The sequence below is a fragment of the Rutidosis leptorrhynchoides genome, chromosome 6 (genome assembly GCF_046630445.1).
Source record: "Rutidosis leptorrhynchoides isolate AG116_Rl617_1_P2 chromosome 6, CSIRO_AGI_Rlap_v1, whole genome shotgun sequence".
Classification (NCBI taxonomy): Eukaryota; Viridiplantae; Streptophyta; class Magnoliopsida; order Asterales; family Asteraceae; genus Rutidosis; species Rutidosis leptorrhynchoides.
This window is the reverse complement of record NC_092338.1, coordinates 38845274-38868709: the sequence shown is the minus strand read 5'-3', so window position 1 is coordinate 38868709 and position 23436 is coordinate 38845274. Positions and strand designations below refer to the sequence as shown.

Genomic DNA, 23436 nt, shown 5'->3' with positions numbered 1-23436 from the left:
ACTGATATAAAGTATTTGATATGCATGTCGTTGAAAAACTATCGAAAAATTAATAACTTTTCATTTAGAAATCGCGAGATTTCGATGAACGGATTAAAAGATATGGTCAACTGAATTATGTTTGACGTTAATTGAAATTGTGTTTGAAACTACAATTAATATTTAAACAACTTACTTATAAGATTAATAAATTAGATTTTTGGATACTACTAGTCGAGTAAATGAATTCTTATATAAGACACGTCTCATTCTGTTAACCAATTGTCAAAGTTGACTTTTTGAGATGACTTTTGTTAACTTTTGCATGTCGGTTTCGAGCATTAGAATTGTGATACACTATGACCTGACCTAGCTTGTTAGACATGTATTGACCAACATTTGTTCTCTAGGTTGAGATCTACGATTATTTTGCTTTCCGAGTTTCGGTCACATTTCGGTGAATGACCTTATGTGCTGCTAAGGTGAGTTTCATTTGCTCCATTTTTAATTGCTTTTGCAATATATATTTTTGGGCTGAGAATACATGCACTTTATTTTAAACGTAATGGATACAAGTACATACTAAATTCTACACCGAGTTTGAACCGAAAATCCATTAGCTTTGGTAACTAGTAACTGCCGGTTATAAGAACTTGTGGGCGCGAGTTGTTATATATGGATCCATAGGGCTTGACATCCCCGTATGTTCCGGGTATAGAAACCCTAGCATGAACTATAAAACAGATGTATACTATTTGAGTTTAGTACACGTTGGATTGCGTGTATTGTACATGTTGGTTGCATGTATGTTAAAACAGGGGTACTTCTTATAGAATATTTTGATAAACGTTTCTGGATGAAACAACTGAAATCTTGTGATCCACCTTTATATACAGATTATGCGCAACATTAAAACTATGAACTCACCAACCTTTGTGTTGACACTTTTAAGCATGTTTAGTCTCAGGTTCCTAGAAGTCTTCCGCTGTTTGCTTATACGTTATACAAGCTATGTGCATGGAGTCATACATGCTTTATTCGAGAAAACTTTGCATTCACAAAATCATCACCATGTATCTTATTTGACTGTATTGTCAACGGATGTATTATTAAAAACTATTATATACGGTGATTGTCTATACGTAGAAATCATCAAATGTCGAAAACCTTGGATTTATATATTCATTTATGGTGTGCCTTTTCAAAAGAATGCAATGTTTACAAAACGTATCATATAGAGGTCAAAACCTCACTATGAAATCAATGAATGATGTATTCGTCCAAATGAATTTGGACGGGTCATCACAGGTTGCGCAAGCAAAGAGTCAACCACCCGTAGCAAATCAAAAACCACTCATGCACATTTACGGTAGACACCCCCAAAACCACTCAGCTAAAAGAAACCAACCAAGCTCAAGAGCAAGGAAGGTCGTCCTCAGCCATAATGGTCCCAAGATGCACCTAGTCATACATACATGCATACATGCGTACATACATACATACATACATACACACAAACATAAACCTACATACATCCATACACCAAACATACCTTCGTACATACATGAAACATACCTATGTACATACATGAAACATACCTACGTACATACATACATGCATACAACCATACATACAACCATATATGTATAACATACACACCTACATAAGCATACATACGTACATACATAACATACACCTAGTTCGAACATCAGTGGCCCTAATTTAGATCTCAAAGTTGTGAATTGTGGATGAACAAATTGTTAGGTGAAGATCGTTTTGTAATTAAGGCCAAACTTAGGGGACCCAATTGTAATTAGGCCATAAGTGCCTTCCCGGTGGGCATTTCCTTTTCAACTTGCAGATTTACAGCTTGGCACTTAGCTAGTGGACGAAATGGTGCGGTGGATTTTCATCTCTGGATGTATGAAATCTGTCACATGTCAATTTTTTTTACGACAGGTAAAAACTAGAAATAGTAAGTATCCGGAAGTGGTAATAATTTAATCCATAAATTAATAAAAAATGAAAAAGAGGAAGCAAGAACATCTCATTTTGGGTTGTCAAACAGGAGCTTTATTCATCAACCAAAGTCAACGAAAAACGATAGATTCGTTCATCACACCAAAATAAAACCCTAGATATTCAAATTAGAATCGATTACGAAGTCGAATTCGATTTAATTCGACTCGTAATTCTTATCAATTCTATCGGATCACATTGCCTAATTTTAACACCTATAGTGCGTAATTACAGGTAATCATCGATTTAATCGTCAATTTCTTTTGAAATCTACGTGTTTGCTTAAGTCGAGCTGTTAGTTGTTCGTATTAGGTAAAATGTAGATGATATATACTTGATTACTGTTTAGTTTTTTGTTGCTGTTGGAAATATAAGAGCTGTAGATATAGCTTGCAAGTATGATATTAATTGTGTGATTAGGAATTAAGTATACCTGATTTTGTTTTTTTCTACTGCGAAAAGTAGTTTTTTAAATTTTATATAGTTCATAATGTTTTTTCACTGAAAAAAAATTACAAATCTGGACATGAATTTGTAACTGTAATATTGAATTATGCAAGAGATTTCATGTGTATGACTGTCATTATAATGATCGGTGTAAAAATTCTAATAAAGAGGAGTTTCTTGCTCCATTGTTGATTTGTTGCTACAGTTACTGATGTTCTCAGATATATATTTGCTAACTGTTCCTATGCTGCGAAAAGCTTCCTCTTATTACGATTTCGAACCAGTCGATCGATGATAGTATAGAAACCTGTAGTTTTTATGATAAGCATGTTAGGATGTTAATTTAATAGGTTTAAAACAGTATGAGCTAATCTAACAGTTGTAACGAATACTCTAATGCAAGTCCTGTCAGATTCAAAGATTAACTTAAAGTAGGGTTGTCATAGGAGTCTCAGTCTCTTTATCGAACGTAGAGTTGATTAATTTTTTTAGTTTAAAGATTAAATTTGATTAAGTTAAATCGATTACGAAACAAACTTGTTTACTGATAAACTTTTGATGTCAGTCTTTATCAGAAATCTGAGCTGTAGCTATGGCAAACTCTAAAGGACCTTCAACGATGAAAAGTTTGGTGTACAGTGGAAAGAACTCTTTACTTCCTCCTAAAAGTCCATTTCCAAATAATGCTATGTCACATGCTGATTATGTCTCAAATTCTGCAATTGGGCCAAATGGCCCACCGAAATATAGAGATGCAAATTCGCTTCATCAACGTACTTCATCTGAAAGCTTTCTGATAGAAGAACAACCTTCTTGGTTAGATGATCTTCTTAATGAACCAGAGTCACCTGTACGAAGAGGCCATCGGCGCTCATCAAGCGACTCTTTTGCATACATGGAAGCTGCTAATGCGGCTCACAATGAATATCGAGCACAGAATGAATTCAGATTGAGGAACTTGAGTTCTGCTCCTTCATGGGGACCACAAGACTTTGACATGTATAAAGATTTCAGAAATGTATCTTTCTATGAGCCGAATACAATGAGTAAAAACAAGAATCGGGTTGGGGATTCATCACAAAGCTCACTAAAACATTATAGTGGGTTAACTACTCCTAGGGACAACTTTGTTCTTCGGGCCTCTAAATATCCTGCAACTGATAAGAAGGATGCAGTTGAACCTGCTCATCAAGATGCAGATGCTTCTGAAAGAAAAGATTCTTCTAGCAACAGGGGTTCGGTGTCCGAAACAGATACTAAACGTGCAAAACAGTAAGTTGCATTGTTTATGGTTTGGTCTTTTCACACAAATCATATCATAGTTCTACTTATTCATGCTCCTGTTATCATGATTATATTGATATATCTAAGATTTATGAAGTTTTTTCTGCGTTCTGTTATAGATAACCTACTGCGACCTTCTTTTGAACTGATATTATAAGTTAAAAGAATAAAGTGATAAGCTACATGGTGTCTTATAAATTAAAGAGCTATTAAATGGTACAAGAGTTGGCCATTTGGGTTATCAGATACAGGTCAAATGGGTTATTTTCTAGTATAGGCCGGTTTGGGTGGATCTGAATCAGTTTTGTATCAAAATAAAATTTTTTTTTTTTTTTTTTTTACTTTTTTATAACTAACTGATTTGGTACGAGTTATTACAATAGTTATATTTAATATAATTTTCAAAAGCAAGTTATATATGTATGCACTAAAGTACACTTTTGATCCTTTTGACCCGTTTTGCCCAAAATAACCATTTACTATGTTTTTCATAAAACACAGTTGAAACGATTTATTCATAAGTAAATGGGTTGAATTACCATCTCTAACAGCTTGTCTTGGATATATGTATCTGGCCTCAATTGTATAATAATATATATATAAATTACATAGTAAATAGGCATCTATTTTGGAATTATCTAAATTTGTTTCAATCTGAACGGCTTCATGCTAGACGTGCATCCTTTAATCTGACAATAACCTAATACAGGCAATTTGCTCAACGTTCTCGAGTACGAAAGCTTCAATACATCGCTGAGCTGGAAAAGAATGTACAGGCTTTACAGGTAGATTTGAAAACACGAAGAATCATTTTTGGATGCCTCATATATCCTTCGGCCAGTTAATATTATATCTGTTGCAACTGCAGGCAGAAGGTTCTGAAGTTTCTGCTGAGGTGGAATTTATGAACCAGCAAAGTCTTATTCTGGGAATGGAGAATAAAGCCCTAAAACAACGCTTAGATAATTTGGCTCAGGAGAAACTTATCAAATACAGTAAGTGTTTACCCTCTTTCACCTTCATATACTACATACACATGCACAACCATACGATTTTATTTACAATATTATTAAATTAATGATTATGATTATATTATATAATAACTTTTGACCCATTTCTGATCCCCCATTTTGCTACATCTAGCAAACAACATGGCAAAAATACAATACCTCTCTTTGTTATTAGTATTAAGATTTGGATTTATTTATTTATTACTTGACTGGCATATACGGACTAACCATATGTTTTCTCAGTGGAGCATGAAGTTTTGGAGAGAGAGATAGGGAGACTGCGAGCTTTATATCAACAACAGCAACAACCACAACCACAGCAGCCACCTATTGGCCACCGGCGAAGTGCCAGCAAGGATAAACTTGACGCTCAATTTGCAAACCTTTCGTTAAAAAAAGACTCCACTTCTGCACGTGATGTTTCCGGGCCCCTTCACATCTGAAGGCAAACTTCACAGATTCACAGCACTCAACGAGCCATGCTGTATTTAGACTTTTCTATAACCGACATATTGTCATTTCTACATCAAAACAACTATTTGCTTATTTGATTAGTTCCTTTACCGTTTGGAATCGTTATGTTTTCAATGTATGTTCTGTTTTGCTAATGTAGTACCTTGCTCTGCACCTGGTAGTCTGGAAATCATATTTCCCAGTTGGAGACTCATCGGAGGTGTCAATTCATCCGTTTGCTCATTGATGATCAGCCTTTATCATCATTCTTCACCCTAATTTTTTTTCAATATGTTTGGTAATTCGCTTAATTGTCAACAATTAAAGGTTTGTAATATTTTCAGTGACCATTCTTAACTGAACCTGCTTTTAATTGAGTTGTATTGTTGAGCTTGTGCATTTGTTGATTATACCATTTGTTATTGTTATTGTTATTGTTATTGTTATTGTTATTGGTTGATATACCATTCTACTATTATATGCTTCTATTCTTGTTTTCTATCGCATACTGTTTACTCACTTATACATATAAGCTCATGTATGGACATAAAAGTTTTGTAATACGCATCACCAATTCGTCACAACTGGATGATGCTATTGTAAAGGTAAAACATGTTAAGATTGCGCCTGTTGCAGCTCCTGATGTTGATAATGGTCAAGTTACTGAACTAAAGGGGACCTGCCCTTTTGGTACTGCTAGTGACGGGCCTAATCGAGTTATTTTGTTTGGGTCGGTTGCCACGGATCTTGGGTTTAACGATGGACCCAGCCCTGTCTCGGGTTTTGCCTCTTTGAGGGATGATGTTTCTTGTTCAAATTTAAGTCCCGGTTATGATGAAGGCCCTGTTAGTTTGTCTCAAGGAACAGGAGGTTTAATTGGTGTAACTAACGGGCATGTTAGGTTTGATGAGATTAAAAAGAAAATGGGCAATAAAGCTTCTGTTAATGAGAAGATCGGCTCCGTTCCTTCACAAAAGATTGATCAGTCGGTTCTTGGGCTAAATGGTAATCATTCTTTGCGGATTAACGATGTGGATAATGACGTTTCTATTGATGTGTCGGAGCCGAATGATGATAACATCACGTTTGCGGTTAGATTGGATCGATTGAAAAGGGAGAAGAAGAAAAGGAAGGAAGAGTCGTTGGTAAAAAGTAAGGTGATTCAAAGGTTGAAAGGCCTAAACCGATTTTGATAGGTCGTAGTGGAAGATGTTATTGCGATTGCGAGGAACCTTCGTGCGAAGGTTTCTGTAAAGCGTGATATGTATTGAATAGAGAAGTTCCAAGAGATTTTATTTGTGATGCTAACCCGAGGTCAAGGAAGAAGGCGAACGAGGCTTCCACTTCGGGTGTGTTTAAGCTTAAGGACAACATTGACGACTTGGATTACGGGGATGCGATTCAAAACTTGTTTATGGGTTCTCAAGATGAAAAAGATGGAGGTTCTTTGGCTATCGGGAGAGGAGGTATGTCCGTGAAGGCTTTCGCAGCATTTGATGCTATGATGACACGTTTGGCCGAGGAGAGTGCTCCGGGCGATGGAGCCGCCAATGTCTTATCGTACAAGATAGAGAATCGGTCCGGGAAGAATTCTTTGAAAGAGACGATCAATGGTAGATTGAAAAAGGGCAGATCCTAGAGGTTGATTGGTGTATTTCGTCTTGTGTACTTCGGTTGATTTCTTCCTTTTTTTTCCGTGTTGTTGTCGGTTTTGTTTGGATATTTTTTTTTTTTTTGGTTATTTTTAGGTTTCGGGTTGTTAGGAAGCTCGTTTATAGATAGTTTACGTGTAGATGTTGCTTTCTAGGTGTGAGCTTCCCCGTTTCCCCGCCGTTTTGTAATCCTTGTTGATGGCATTTTACTTTGGAAAACGATCTCGTTTCTATATGAGTTTTCGTTATTATTTTGCCAAAAAGAAAAAAAAAAAAAAAAAAAAAAAGGTACAAAATTCCACTACAAACATGCTCTTTAGGCGACTGTTTTCATACAACTTACAACAACACAGGCAACAGAACTAAATAAAACACAGCCTGAATAGATCTATCAAAATGGGAGCAACAGAAAAAACTAACTAGACTACTGGTACATGATTTCACAGGTAGACCGCAGACCCAACCTGACTTCTCTAACTCCAACCTTGAACCAGAGTCCATTCACGTGCCAGTTAATCCAACCAATTCAGTTTATGATCAAGCAACATAAAGATCTTCACTAATCTAAAGGTGTCGTCAAACTTCCATCCATCAATCCGTAGAGTCCTACTTGCATCAAATTGAAACCCTAAAATGACTTGATTTAAGTTGCTATGAGCTAAAAAAAGGGATCGATAATCATCTTACTGTTGATGTTCGGGAATGACATCAATCAAATTGATTATTGTTGTTGTTGTAAATTTAATAATTATAATAAAATAATAATAATAATAAAGAATGAATACTAATAATTATCTAGTAATGGTTACTGGCTAGATCAACCTATATGCCATGACATGCGTCGATTTTGGTTGTTAACTTTATCACCAATTTTGGTCAAACGAGTTAAATTTCAAAAGAAGCTGAAACCATTTGACTTTTTAAAGTCTTCTTTATAAATTTTGAATTCAAATATTTGATTTATGGAATTTTTTATATTTTTTTTTCTTTTGAAAAGCAGATTTATGGTATATAATATTTTATTAAAATTATACGAATGGATTCGATTTTTAAAATTTGTTTATATTGGTATACATTTTATCAAATATTATATAACACATAAAATAATTAGTCAAAGAGGTACAAGAAATATTTAAAAAGTCAAACCGGAAGAGTAATTATGGGACGGAGTACGCCGGGGGGGGGGGGGGGGGGGGGGGGGGGGGGTGTTCCCCAAGGTCCAATGTAGATTCAAGCTTCATTTGTATTATTATGCTCAAATAATTGTAAGCCTCCTTCAAAACTCAAGTTTATTTTTATGTCATTATATGATTATAGAGTAAGCCACGCGCATCTGTAACTCTTGCCTTTGCCTATGGGAGTAAGTAATACATAATTAAAACTAACTTTTATATTCTAAATAAATCGTAATACTAAAGATCTTATTGTTTCACTAATTACTAATAGAATAAAAAAAATTAATGAACAAGTGTTAACGAATGAGTCCAACCCAGACTATTTGGACTGTATACAAACTAGGAAGGAGGAACCTCTTTTTACCCGTTACCTAAGACTATTTGTTATGGGAGGTGGCGTAAGTTGGTGGTGTGGGTGTGAGTTGGGGTTGTTTTTGATGACGTGACGGTGTGAGTTGAAAATCTAAATTTATGTTATCATGGTGTGGGTTGGAAAGTGAGTGGGAGGTGTGGTGTTGATGTGTTAAAATATGTTTGGTAAATTGGATAATACGATGATTAAAATAATGTTATTAAAAACAATTATAAGAAAAACAACTGTTTTTACCAATCATAAACACCCACGGCCCATTTCCTCTCCCTTTGAAAACTGCCCCACGCCCCATAACAACATTTTTTGGGTGTTGCTTTTGCAATGTAGGCAAGTCACGGCGTGGCTTGACCCATGTAACAAACAGCCTAACCCATCCGATTTATCCCCTCTATGCTAATCGTATCTAAGCTCGAAACATAACATCCAAAAAGCAAAGAGTCGTGTACTTACCCGTATTGTTTGACCAAAGCTGCTAAAATTGTGGGCTGTTTTTGTCTGTAGAAATTGGGAACGATTGAGGGCTGTTATGTGGTGTAGAAAATAGGGACGAGTCCATAGACGTTGGGCTCTTTACAAATGGATGGCCCAGTAGTTGAGCAGCAGTAGGCCTATCATTTGGGTTTTTTTGCAAGCATCGAAATATGAAATCCTGGGCCTCAGCAGACAATGTGTTGGGAATTGGAGGTGGTATACCCCTGCCAATTCTGAAAAGTGCTGGCATCTGGGAAACCAAAATACTTATTCGTTACAATAGTTTAACTTAGCATCAGCTATCACAAACAGAAAACTTACATTAATAGAACAAGAATATTTACCAACTTCAAGGGTAAAAATTTTATTCCATAAAATATACGTGAATGTTAATTTCCTTGCTGTTAACTTGGATCACGTTCGACATGATTAAAGCCTTTCACTTTCTATTTTTGGCTATGATATGTACAGTCTTAACCAACAGAGTTTCACGGATTTGGATTCTCAATTAAACCCTATTACCAACATATAATACATCTCACCAGTTTTAACCAAACATTTTATGACCCAAAACCCTTATAAATGCAATAGCTCAAGATAAATATCAAAGATGATTGGCGAAATGACATACATACCACTTCCAAAGGTTGGTAAGGTACACGACGTGTCAAGATCTCTAACACAGTGCAACCAAGGCTCCATATATCAGCTTTAAGTCCATAACCCTTGTGTCTTTTATTAACAACCTGAAGATACAAGACATAAGCTGTTAACAAAGAACACGCGATAGATAGTAGTCCATAGTGTGGATAGTATTTTTTTTTTTTTTTTTTTTTTTTTTTGGGTAAGCAAGGAAACCCCTCTTATGAACAAGCACATTGGCTTTCCCATAGAGGGTAAAACCTCGGGTAATCAAGCCCCCGAGCGCGAGACCTGGTACCAGGTGAATTGCGCATTCTGCGCACCCTCTAGTCACACTCCCTTTTTGAACAATTTGGCATAGCCAGGAATTGAACCCAGGTGGTGTGCTTCATTGGGCAACTCGGTGGCCACTCAAGCAAGCATGCGTGGTTAACTGACACAAACTTTTCTATTGCTTATTTTAAGAGAATACGATGCCCCCAGTTTCTGACCCCACCCCTAGAAAGTAGATATAACCAAGTACTAAACAACGGTTAAGATAATAGAAGTCACCTCAGGTGCCATCCAAAAAGCAAGCCCTTTCATAGATTTGGCGTCATTAAACTTGATTGCCTTCGGATATAAACAGCGTATATGTAGTCAGATACGTAAACGATTTGACTAATTATCAAATGGATAAAAACTCATAATACTGATTAAGAGAAGTTTGTGCTTTGCTTACCTTTGCCAATGCAAAATCTGCAAGCTTCACAGAGCCAGTTACATCAACTAATATATTAGCACATTTAATGTCCCTACAGAAATACATATAACATATCAAATTAGAAAAGGATTAAAGGTACAACCATAAGTTTTAGTTAGTACTAATTAAACTTATTGAGGACGTACCTATGAACTATCGTTCGTTCATGCAGGTATTCCAATCCGCTCAAAATCTGCCTGGTGTACGCCGAGACTTGGGAATCCCGCAAGTCATACTTTTGATAAAGCTTTGCCAGTGAACCTTTGGTTACTAGCTCAAGAAAGATATATAGTTTGCCATCATCCTAAAAAGCATAATTTTAGGTTAACATGTTTCGATATCATGAAAAAATAAACTATAATTCTTGGTTTGGCTCGGAATTTTTTTTTTTTTTTTTTTTTTTTTTTTTTTGGCTCGGAAATTCTTGATAGCTTGAATAAAAGATTTTTTGAAAGTTTGATAGGTTGTGATATTATACGGTTAACACTAGAGGGGGGCATTTCAACCATACAAAGAAGTGTTTCGATTTGGGTTATGTTTTATCTCTAACGGGTCAAATCAACAAAACTATCTTGAAGGGGTACGAGTCAAGGGGGATCAAATGTCTCCCAAGTCCCAAAGTGTATATTTAAAGTATAAAATCTCCAAAAATATTTCATTCAAGTATCGAGTTAGATTACTGATTAAATAGATTGCAACTATATTTGACAAACTTTTTTTAACGAGAAGTGTTCTAGGTCAACCAAGCTCGTATATTGCGAACTGACCCAAAAAAAATCACACTGACACTTTACCTAACGCACAAGACCCGCCCATTAGAGCACCTCGGATTTGTATTTTATATCTGATTTCAAGTGTTGTATTTCCTATAGATTGGTGTCAGTCGCCATTGAAAAAAGAAGACCTTATGAAACAAAATACATACCTTATCTGTTCCAAGATATTGAACTATGTTCTCGTGATGGAATTGACTTAACAAAGATATCTCCTGAAACAATAAAAGGATGACAAAAGGGCTTAGTAAGCAGAAATCGGAATGTGATGGTATAATCCCATATATAACTGGAGATGGTGATTTATGGATCACCTGTTCAAGTTGGATAATGCTTTGCTTTCCCTGGTTACCTTGGTCAAGTAAAGAAACCTCCTTCACAGCAAAAAAGAAACCAAATCTGCAAACAAAATCAGAAATCGTATCAGATAAGGACAGCCCAAATATAAGAAATTGAAAGGGTATTAGACTAGATTATTTGTATGACCCAAGTTCAATTGTCGTTAATAAGATGAGTGTCAGAAAATAATGCATACAAGCCTAAATCTAACTGAGTAACATGACTTACTCATTAAAACCTTCGTACACATTGCCAAACGAACCCCTTCCAAGTAAATCACCCTTCTGCCAGTTCTTAAAATTGCCTCTAAACGGTTCATCCAATGCCAATGGTTCACTATCACTTGTAGCAAAACTCCGAGAGAATTCACTATTCGAATCTGAATCGTCACTAGTAGCAAAACTCCGAATGAAATCACTATACGAACCTAAATCGTCACTCGTAGCAAAACTCCGAGTTAAATCGCTATTCATATCTAAATTGTCCATCATCACCGGCTGCACACCTTTAATTCCACTTTCACCCTCCACATTTCGTCTCTCGTGTGCTTTATCCGTATCATCATCAGTCCTCAGTCTCTGTAAATCTAGAGGAAAGCTATCGAGATAGTCCAACTCTGTCTCATTTTCCGTTTCAGGATAATGAATGATACATCTGACAGTTTTCAGTTCTGTAAATGATTGATATGATTGTCGAGGTCGACCGGCCATTCTCCATCCTCGTACCTCTGTAACATTTTCTTTATCAGCTCAAATTTTATTTTATTAAACCTTATACTAACACACAAAGTGAACTGTAGCCTGATGACGTCACGCTAACGTCATCATCCACAATTATTATTATTATTACTTTTTTACAAATGTAGCTTTTTTTTTGTTCATCATCACTAATAAAATATGAAACAAAAAGAACAACATTCATCATCGCTAATAAATCATATCACATATTAGTAATTCTAACGACAATAAACAAGAGCTTACGATCCATTGTAGGACGGAGAGAGAGAGAACATGGTGAGAGAAACTAGAGAGAGAGAACATGAAGGATTTGCAGCCGGCGGGATAAAGGGAGCTAATCACATGACTGGGAGCAAGGGAGAGGGAAGAAATCATGATGGCAACTACAGGAACCAACATCTAGGGTTGAGCGGAGGCATCAAATCATTCTTCTTCTTCAACTTTCCTGAAACATGGAATGTTACGGATCTCTGGAGATTCTTCAAAAACTTTGGAACCCTTAGAGAAGTATTCGTTCCACCAAAGAGAAGGTTGAAGAGTGGTTTACGGTTTGGTTTCGTAAGATATGAGGGCATCAAAAATGATGACATGGAAGGTTTTGCAAGGAAACTAAGTGTCGCAGATGCTGGTGGGTTAAATCTAAAAGCTTTTATTGCCCGAGACAAAAACTCTTCACATGTAACAAATACTACTGCTTCACATAATCCAACCGGGGTGACTAAACTGCCTAGAACAATCAATAGCAATTTTGTTGATGGTCGAAGCTTCAGGAATGTTGTTGATGCTAGATCTATCATCAATAACAAGAAGAGGATTTCAGCTGAAGACAAAATCACTTGCACGGTTTATGCTGAAAAAGACAACTCAAATCTTGAGCTCATGGGTAGAGCTATTGTGGGGGAAGTCAAAAAGATTGAACATCTTGAACAATTTGGCGAAATCTGTGCAGCAGAAGGTTTAGACGGCTTTATTATCAAATACCTTGGAGGTTTCCACATTATGCTAATTTTCGAGAACCCAGCAACGGTACACCACATTGTTGATAACAAAGAGCACTTCATCCACTCGTGGCTCATCAACGTTTGTAGATGGAAAAATTTCCATCACTCGTCGGGAAGACTTACATGGTTAAATGTCATTGGTGTTCCTAAGGAGTGCTGGAATGAGAAATCATTCATGTCCATTGTCGCTTGGTGGGGTAAAGCATTAGAGACACGTAACTGCACATTCGAAGGAAACCAAAGCCTAATCGTTGGAAAAGTTCTTGTGCACACTGGGTGCAATGATCTTATCAGGGGGCGAGTCCAAGTGATCGTTGAGGACAAAGTGGCTTATGTTCATGTTGTAGAAGACATCAGTGGTATTGTTGAAATCGAGATGGAAGTCAAGTCACCGGATGATTGGAATGATGATAAGGGCTCTGATGGTACAGATGATGAATGTGAATCTGATGATGAATCGTCTACGAATGAGGACGGATCTTTGAAGAATTCACTCGAAAACGACGAGGACCTAAATTCTAATGATGGTATTAACCATGATTTAGATGATTTTTTGCAGGATGTGCAGAATGTTGAAGATAACCAGAATTCGGAATTCCATCACCGGAATGGGAATCGTCAGGATTCCGATAGGAAGATTGAAAGTCCAACTGACGTTGGGAATTCAGCCAGCCGACATACCTCGGGGAACTCAAAGCGTGTTGATAAAAAACAATCATTCTTAGACATAAATGATGTCTCTACAAGTTCCAAGATGTCGGGCGTGAAGGTTCTTGATAATTCTGCCCCACATGACAAGTTGAGCCCCACATATTTTGTTGGTAAACCTTTTGACAACCCTAAGCCTATTACCCCTTTGGACTCACCCATTGCAAACCCATTAAACTCTAATACCACCCTTTCCAAAACCCAAACGGAAGCCCAACACCCTAGCCCAATAACCACATCACCACAAGTCCGTTCACCAGGCTTTTCTTCTACCCTCCCTCTTAGCCCAATAAACATCACCCCTAAATCCAATAACACAAAACCTAATTCCAAGCCCAATAAACCTATCCACTCAAATCGTTCTCCTTCTCCAATCCACCATTCATGTCCACCACAATCTGATAGCTGTGAGGGAAACCACAACCCTATCGATGATGACTTCAACCCTAACACCCTCGCCAATAATCCTTTGATATCCAGAAAGCTTAACCCCTCGCCCAAAACACTCAATTCGAAAATAATTGATCCCAATTTACCCAAATTCAAACACGTTACTAGAAACCCTTCAACTAAACACACTAATTCAACTGCAACATCTGCTGTTTCGAAACCAAAAGGAGACTTAGATAAATGGACAGGCACATCCAAGTTTCTACACTTCAAACATCGTGCCCGTAACGCCAATAAATCACAAGTCAAATTAAGGAAATCGCGCCCACACCTGGTAAAAAACCTAAGCGCTAAGTCTAAATCTTATGATAAGGTAAATTCGAGCAAATTGGCCTCAAACAATTCCTCTGCAAGTGTGGATTATAAAGAACTTGGTGGCAAAATTGGTGTCTGTTGGGATACCAAGCACTAACTGGCTGTGGTTTTTTCTTTCGTTTTTATACTTTGTCCATGATAGCTCTTTCTCTAAACGTCCGAGGTGTGGGTGATGATGATAAGGTTCGTTGGCTAAAAAGTTTGTGTAGGAAAGAAAAACCGATGATTCTTATGCTTCAGGAAATGAAGTGCGGGGATCTTGATGAAACGTGGATTGAGAATATTTGGGGTTCTGGTTCTTTCAAATTTGTTCAAAAGAACGCTCGCGGATACTCTGGAGGTATGCTTTTAGTGTGGGATACATCCGTTTTCTCGGTTAACCAAGCTATTGAAGGTGAATTTCACCTCGCTATTAAAGGTCACATGAATGGTATCAACTCGGAAGTAGCGGTGATCAACGTCTATGGTCCTCACTCGACGGCAAAAAAGATCAGATTTTGGGACAGCCTTAAATCAGTTATAAGTTTCAAAGACATGCCTTGGCTCGTCGGTGGAGATTTCAACGAGGTTAGAGCTCACTCTGATCGTCTAAATTCTGAGTTTAATAGCAGCTGGGCTGCTCGTTTCAATCAATTCATTGATGATACGGGTTTAATCGAAATTCCCCTTGGTGGTAAGAAGTTTACTCGAATTAGCGATAACGGTGTCAAGTTTAGTAAACTGGACAGATTCCTTGTTTCCATTAATTTCGCCCAGCTTTGGCCCAATTTATCTGCTGTTACTTTGGCAAAAAATCTCTCCGACCACTGTCCTATCCTCCTTAGCAACAATTATAGAGATTCTGGTCCGAAACCAATTCGTGTGTTTAAAGAATGGCTGAAAATGGAGGGGGCTGAATCGATCATTATCAACGCGTGGAATACACAGGTCAGCAGCAATCGCCCTGACCGAATTTTCAGGGATAAAATGAAGAATGTGAAAAAGGAATTAAAAAGACACTGTGCTGGGCTCGATGAGCTTGAGGAGCAAATTTTAAATCACTCGGTGGTAGTAGACTATTGGGAAACTGCTGCTGAATCCAGGAAACTATCTGACCAGGAAAGACAACAATGGATCGAGGAAAAAAAGCAATGGTTAAAGAAAGAAAAAACTCAAACGAACATGCTAAAGCAAAAGGCTCGTATCAAGTGGACTCTTGAAGGAGATGAAAACTCAAAATTTTTCCACAACTATATCAAGAGAAGGAATAATAAAAACTGCATTCGAGGTCTTTCTATCGCGGGTAAATGGACGGATGATCCGCATCTTATGAAAGAGGAGGCTTTTAGGTATTTTTCAAAAATTTTCGACAAAAACGATATGGACTCTCACTGCTATATTGATTTCAAAATGGAAAGAGTTTCCAGTGAAGATAATCTCGGCCTGGAAGACAGATTCAGCGAAGCTGAGATTTGGGATGCTATTAAATGTTGTAGTAGCTCGAAGGCTCCCGGGCCTGACGGCTTTACAATGAAGTTCTTCAAACTGTTTTGGTGGTTGATTAAAGATGACCTTTTAAAGGTTTTCGATTGGTTCTGGCTTCACATGGACATTTCTCGTGGTTGTAACGCATCATTTATCACATTGATTCCGAAAAACAACAACCCTATCTGTCTTGGGGAATACCGTCCAATAAGCCTGATAAGTAGCATGTATAAAGTGATATCTAAAGTTCTATCCTTAAGACTTGCTAAGGTTATTCACAAGGTTATTGGCGTGGAACAAAGTGCTTTTCTAAAAGGTAGATATATTCTCGATGGGGTGTTAATTGCTAATGAGACTATTGATGAATTAAAAAGAGAAAGGAAGAAAGGCTTTATCTTCAAGGTGGATTTCGAGAAGGCGTTTGATAGTCTAAAATGGGATTTTATCGCTGAAACAATGAAGTGTCTCGGTTTTGGTTCGAAATGGATTAATTGGGTCATGAGTTGTCTCTCCTCGGCTACCATCTCGATTCTTGTCAACGGTTCTCCGTCTAAGGAATTCTCTCCAAGGAAAGGGGTTAGACAAGGCGATCCCATATCCCCGTTCCTTTTTATAATTGCGGCAGAAGGTTTAAATATCCTAACTCAAAGGGCCACTGATTGCGGTTTCTTAAATGGCATTGCGGTCGGACGAGACAAAATTATGGTATCGCATCTTCAGTACGCGGATGATATGATTTTCTTTGGAGAATGGAGTCGAAGCAATTTATCTAACCTTATGAAGATCCTCCGCTGTTTTGAAGACTTATCGGGTCTTAAAGTCAACCTCTCGAAAAGCAACCTTCTCGGTATTGGTGTTAATAATGACGAGCTGGAAAGTATGGCTGCTAGATTCAATTGTTCCCCAGGCACCTTTCCGATTAATTATCTAGGCATTCCGTTGGGTATTAAAATGAACAGTGTTTCTGCCTGGAACCCGGTTATTGATAAATTCAAAAAAAGGTTAGCTGACTGGAAATCTAAATCGGTCTCGTTTGGTGGTCGTTTGACCTTAGTTAAAGCGGTCCTTAGTAGTTTGCCATTATATTTTTTCTCCCTCTTCAAAGCTCCGGTTCGTGTGCTCAAGTCTCTTGAATCCTTAAGGTGCAATTTCTTTTGGGGAGGGTCGGGTTCGGGGAGAAAACTCGCGTGGGTTAAATGGGATAAAGTCCTTTCATCTTACGGGTCGGGGGGTCTAAATATCGGGTCTTTAAAAGCAAAAAATTTAGCCTTGTTGGGTAAATGGTGGTGGAGATTCAAATCGAACCCCAACTCCCTTTGGGCTAAAATTATCTCGAGTATCTATGGGTCGGGGGGTGGGTTGGGTGCTACTAACAATTTCTCTTTTTCTAGTGGCGGTTCAACTTGGTGCAACATTATCAAAGCTGGAATCTCAACTGATGGTTTAGGTATCGACTTCACGAAGTCATTCTGTAAAGAGATTGGTGACGGGCAGTCCGTAAGCTTCTGGATGGATGCCTGGTCTGGAAATACTGCCCTTAAAGACGTCTACATCAGATTATTTGCATTGGAAAATGACAAGTCTGCTACTTTACAGAATAGGGTAAAACAGGTTGGAAATGTGATGGTTGGAAATTGGAATTGGTCAAGAGAACCCCGTGGAAGAGCTATATCTGATCTAGAAGGGTTAACGCGAATTGTCGAATCGGTTCAGTTCCATGAAAACACGCAAGACAAGTGGAAGTGGCTTCTGAGCAATGATGGAGCGTTCACTACTAAAATACTCAGCTCTATTCTTGACGACAAGCTTCTTTCTACTTCTAGCTCTGGCTCGACTCTCGATATCAATAAAACTGTGCCTCAAAAGATATGGATTTTCGCTTGGAGAGCTAATCAAAAAAGACTTCCGGTTCGCATGGAACTCGACAAGAGAGGTATTGACCTTGACTCTACTTTATGTCCAATTTGTCTTGATGAGGTTGAGTCGGTCAATCATTCGTTGGTAAAATGCAAAAAGGTGATTGAGGTTTGGAAAGCTTTTTTTAAATGGTGGAACATCTCCGAGGATAATCTTCATTCGTTTGATCCGTTTAAAGATGATTCCATTTTCTCTGGTAATTCAAAAATTGGCAAAGATGTGTGGAAGGCGGCTAAATGGGTTTGCTCTTATTGCATTTGGAAGGCGAGAAACAATTTGGTTTTTCAAAATAAAACTTGGATGCCTTCGAAAATTATTGCCGATGTCCAATGTCTGAGTTTCGAATGGTTCTCGAGGCGAGTCAAAAAGCTAAATATGGAGTGGCATCAATGGCTTATCAACCCTAGCTTTTATGTGGCTCCTTATAACAATCGCACCGTAATTGATTGAGTAGACTTATTCATTCATCTTGTTGTATATTTGTTTATAGGCTTGTTCTGTTTTGCTGTTGTATAGTTCTGTTTCGTGTCTTTTGTCGTCGGCTTCCTTTTTGTTCCTTGGTTTGATGTACTTTCGGTTGATTCTAATATATTTTTGCTTGCCTTGAAAAAAAAAAAAAACAAGAGCTTAAGATGAAGATGTAACAAATATACGAGATAACAATTAGTTTCACACTAGATCCTGGAAATATTCCAACACTAAAAGTAAGAAACTTTACATAAAAAGGTGAAATTAGGGCCTTAACACCCATAAGTTAAAATTAGGAAAGAGGTGAATACCTGTATCATCAATGGTATCACCAACTATGCTACTTAACCAGCCAGGAATCAGTCTCCCAACCTCCATTAACTTATAGAAATCACGCCGACAAAGATAGTACGATCCGTTGCTTATTTGAAAATTTGTTAAATCTTTTCCAACAGTTTCTACCCATCCCAGTTTATTTTCAAAAAACTCACCTGCCACGTCATCATCGGTGTACACCAGGCTTGCACCACATTCAACTACTTCCAACCCACTCATGACAACGATCGACACGGTAACTTCATCTCCAACGTTTAGTAAGTTTCCAATTGGCCAATAGCTTAACCATACACAAACTTCACCTGAATCAGGTCTGCCAAATACTCTAGGGTTGTAAATCAAATCATCTCCATTCGTCATGCTGATTTTAGCAAACCAAGCCCAATCTTCACCGGATAATTTGTATCTTAAAATCACATTTAAACCTCGGAGATCACTACTAACTGGACAACAAGGCACATCAAAAGTAATAGACGTGGATTGTGACGTATACTCGGGCACCAGATTTGGATGGTTTATGTCTGGCAGAGATATGCTCATTATGTTGTATTCATATAACATCTGCACCGCACAACCAAAGAAGAAGTTTCATTAGTTTACAGACTACAACAAGTACACATCTAGCAGGTCTAATGTTTATATATTTATATATATGTCATAACTTAATATAATTTGGCTATGATTGGAATACTAAACATGAATGCATGTAACACCAATTTCCACTTTGTTTACTTTTAGTAGTCATATTGTATTGTATTGTATAAATTTATGTATGTGTATGGAAGAGGTATAAAATACCTGGAGATAGCGACTTCTGCCTTCGGTGAGCTCATAATCACCAACCAAGCACACTTGTTGATTTTGATATTCTTTTACCCAATTCATGTGTCCCAAATCAGCTTCATCAAGTTTAGATACCAGCAACAATTTCAAAAGGCCTTCAATTTCGCATAATTTAAAGCAGCCAACATAACCAAACTCTTGCAATGTAAATCGACCCGATTCAAAAGTTATTTTCTCTATTGACACACAGTTGTATATATACAATTCTGCAAGTGTATTTGGGAGACATTCAAGTCTTTTAAGCCTTGAACAATTTCTTAAGTCAAGAACCCGCAGACTTATAAGACAAGTGTAACTAGGCAATGCATCAAACTGACCATTCCCCATATTTATGTATTGCAGAGATTTATGATCATCGAAACTCAAAGGAAAATAATCAGTGCATTCAAGATTGCAGTTGTCGAGGAATAATCGTTGTAGCAAATGTGGCAAGGGAAATGATGTTTCACTCTTCCACAGGTTTTTACACCCTGACATGTTTAACAAATAAAGTCTTTCAAGGTTTTCAATGTTCCTGCACACACGAAACAAATTGTGACAGTTCCAGAGAATCAAAGTCTCGAGATTGGGTATCAGGTCAATGTTGCGGATTTCTAAAAGATTGTGCGAGTCCTTAAAATTTAATATCTTCAGTGATCCAAGAACCTGTTTCAAAAGTAACAGGATATATATTTAGCTTAATTTATATGTCCGAATGTACAACTTTAAAAGACAACAGTGAATTAATTCCCTACCATGGGTGGTTCGAATTCGTTCAAGCAACTATAGCTCATATCTAAAGCAACCAGTTTACCATGAATAAGTCAGTATGTATGGTACTTTTGTTGAATCCAACCCAACAAAGCCATCTTAAATGTTCAGATAAGTCCCCGTAAGATCCGGTGAGTTCCACATAATTGAGTTTGAGAAATTTCAATCGATCCATCCGCTGAAGTGAATCACTTGTAAGCTTTAAGAGAAACGAAAAAAGAATCAGGATGTGCAAAGATGTAACAATTTCAGTCGATTGAATCTGTTGAAACTTAGATAATACATACAATGATACAATTACTTTACATATTTCAGGGTTAAACTGAGCTATAATATAAAGTGTACAACATACCTCGTGCAATCCTCGAATATCAAATCCCTCCTCTTTCATTAGCATTTTAATGTCAAGAGCTAGACCTTCTATCGTTTTTGAACTCTAAAGAGAATCACAATGAAAAAAGCCAACTCTTAGATCAAGGGAGCGATTGAAATAGAAAGTAACGGGTAATGATCTGTACACAACCATTTTTTTTATTCGTACACAACCAAACATGCTTTGTGATGTTGTATAGTTTAACACTTCAAAGCATGTTTGGTTGTGTATAGATAAAAATGGTTGTGTACAATCACTCCTAAGCTTAAACGTACACATACAAAATGTCTTACATTCTTTCTTCTAAGTATCTCGTAAGAGTCCTTATCACGCCAAACTCTGCTGCGTTCGGAAAGTATAAGTGATTCTCGAACCACTAAGCTTCTTCCCATTTCTTGAAGCAATCTATGCATCATCAGTTTATTTTCGGGAGTGACGTACAGAAAGCATCTCGTAGTCAAGGTTTTGATCTTTGATTCAGCAGCATAATCAGGCTCCAATATGTTAACCACGTAATCCATATCTTTGCCAACAAAGAAACATGCAATATGCAGAAATAACTGTTTTTCCAAGTCAGTTAACGAATAGTAGCTCCTTCTGAGTACAACATCAATATCCCCATGAATATCTTTTCCGAATGACCTCAATTCACTTTTCCAAGCTGCCATAGTCTTTTTTCGTGAAAACGAGGAACCTAACACTTCGAGAGCCAGTGGGTTTCCTTCACAATATTGAACAACTTGTTGCGCAAGCTCCTCATAACCATCTTTAGGAATTTTTGATCGGAAGGCATGAACACTTAATAGCTCTAATGCTTCGTTATTATCCAGTAATCGTATGTCGTGCTTGTGATACTTTTTGGATTTGGATAAAAACCAATTACTAATATCAATATTTGTGGTAGTTATTATAATTTTGCTGTCTTTGTTCATATTCCCGGATCCGAGTAACTCTTCCAGTTGACGCTCTCTATCAATATCATCGAGAACAATAAGTGATTTTGTCTTTTCCAAAAGCACTTCAATTTGAGCTGTACCCTGACAAACACTGTATATTCTTCTTTCCTTTCCCTTTGAAATATCATTGCAAAGTTGTTGTAGTATAACCATTTCATGTGGATTTTTACATCTATCTCCAATTTTTTCAACAATACAATTACTTTCATAATGTTGACCGTATGAATAAACGATATAGTGCGCCAATGTTGATTTGCCACTTCCTGGCATGCCATAAATTACTAAAAAATTATATTCCGGTTGTTTTAACCAGCAATTGAAGATATCTTTATACCGGCCGTCTATCCCTATTATATTTTGTGGAATATATATTTGTTTCCGATCAAGCCTTTTGTAGATGGTGTCGACAACCTTCTTTATAAATATTGTCTCTGGCCTGTAACATCAGAAAGCAAACTAAAAATATTAATTTAGTCTCTTGTGAGGATATAGATATCCCCAACCACTAAACTCTAATTGGAACGGTGTGAATCTATATATTTGATTACCCAAAACATCATATTAACATATTCTTAATGCCCACTGCAAAAAACTTGGTATAAACCTCACGTTAAAGAGGAACCCTGACCAAAACAAAAACCAAGCAAATTACAACCTGATATTAGCAAAAGGCATTTCGTATTTTTGTGATTGATTATCCAAGTATGCAATATCAAAAGATTATTTAGAGAAAGCAAAAAAAGGGTAATACATATAGAGTTGACCAAAGTATAGCACTTTATATGTTAAGATCAAAATTGATTCACGGAGTTATGTGCCTCTATATGCAATTTTCTAAGAGTACCCTGAACAAAAAAGTTTATGTACCTTGAACACCTTTGTTGATCAATCACAAAAAAATAATAATAATAAAAAAACCTTGAACACATTTGTTGATCTGTTTAATTGACCCAAAAGATGATACTTTATAAGAAAGACAATAAATGCATACCCAACAAGAGACATGCCGATCACACTCACAACCTCCGTAAGGGCTGCCTTCCACCGGCAGACGTTCTCATCTGTCCACCGTCTGGATGTGTTGGAAGCAATCATGAAAGTTCCTTTGTGTTTACCAACATCTGAAGGATCTACATGATAAAAAAGCGGTAAAACGAAATGATTGCAATCCCTCCTTTGTTCAAGGATCAATGAGAGCTCATCAAGACACCATGTTGAAGTTGCATAGTTTTCAGACAAAACAATTATTGAAGCATCAGATGCTTTGATTGCTCTCTTGATTTCATGCTTAAGTTCTTCGCCTCGTTCAGCATCATCACTGTCTCTAAAACTGAGGATTCCTGCTTGGTTCAACGCATTATAGAGATGATCAGTGAAAGAATGACGAGTATCGGTGCCTCTAAAGCTCAGAAATACATCATAGCTGCTACCATTGGCTCTAGGAGGAGCCATGTTACTATTACTAGAAGAGGAAGCCATTTGAAATTAGGTGCATAGATCTGTGAAGATGGAATATATAGTCAAAAGTCTTCTGATAACCAATCATATATATTTTGATAATGTTTTAATCTACTTTTATCCAAATAATGGATGGATGGATAGATGGATGTGGAAAAGACGATAAGATACGGAGTATTCAATTTTAGAGTTTCTTTGGTATTGAGTTTAACACCAATCCTGGTATTGAGTTTAACACCAATCCTAACCTTGACGCCGTCATGGGCATTTCCTCAGCACCACATCAGTTTTCTCTCTCCAC

At 37.2% G+C, this 23436-nt stretch overlaps 1 protein-coding gene and 1 pseudogene across 2 annotated transcripts; one reads left to right on the top strand and one right to left on the bottom strand.

Moving 5' to 3' along the window:
- Positions 1-2030: 2030 nt before the first annotated feature.
- Positions 2031-5578, top strand: LOC139852968 (uncharacterized protein At4g06598-like). 2 transcript variants are annotated; one of them, XM_071842317.1, is made up of 6 exons: positions 2031-2232; positions 3011-3717; positions 4439-4514; positions 4598-4724; positions 4983-5223; positions 5353-5578. In XM_071842317.1, the coding sequence occupies exons 2-5, from the start codon at positions 3038-3040 to the stop codon at positions 5180-5182; spliced, it is 1083 nt and encodes a 360-aa protein (XP_071698418.1). In that variant the 5' UTR covers positions 2031-2232; positions 3011-3037; the 3' UTR covers positions 5183-5223; positions 5353-5578. The 2 variants fall into 2 exon arrangements, with proteins under 2 accessions (XP_071698418.1, XP_071698417.1); XM_071842316.1 differs by having other exon boundaries at positions 4983-5578.
- Positions 5579-8119: 2541 nt separating this feature from the next.
- On the bottom strand, positions 8120-23156 carry LOC139851598 (probable WRKY transcription factor 19; annotated as a pseudogene).
- Between the last annotated feature and the right edge of the window lie 280 nt (positions 23157-23436).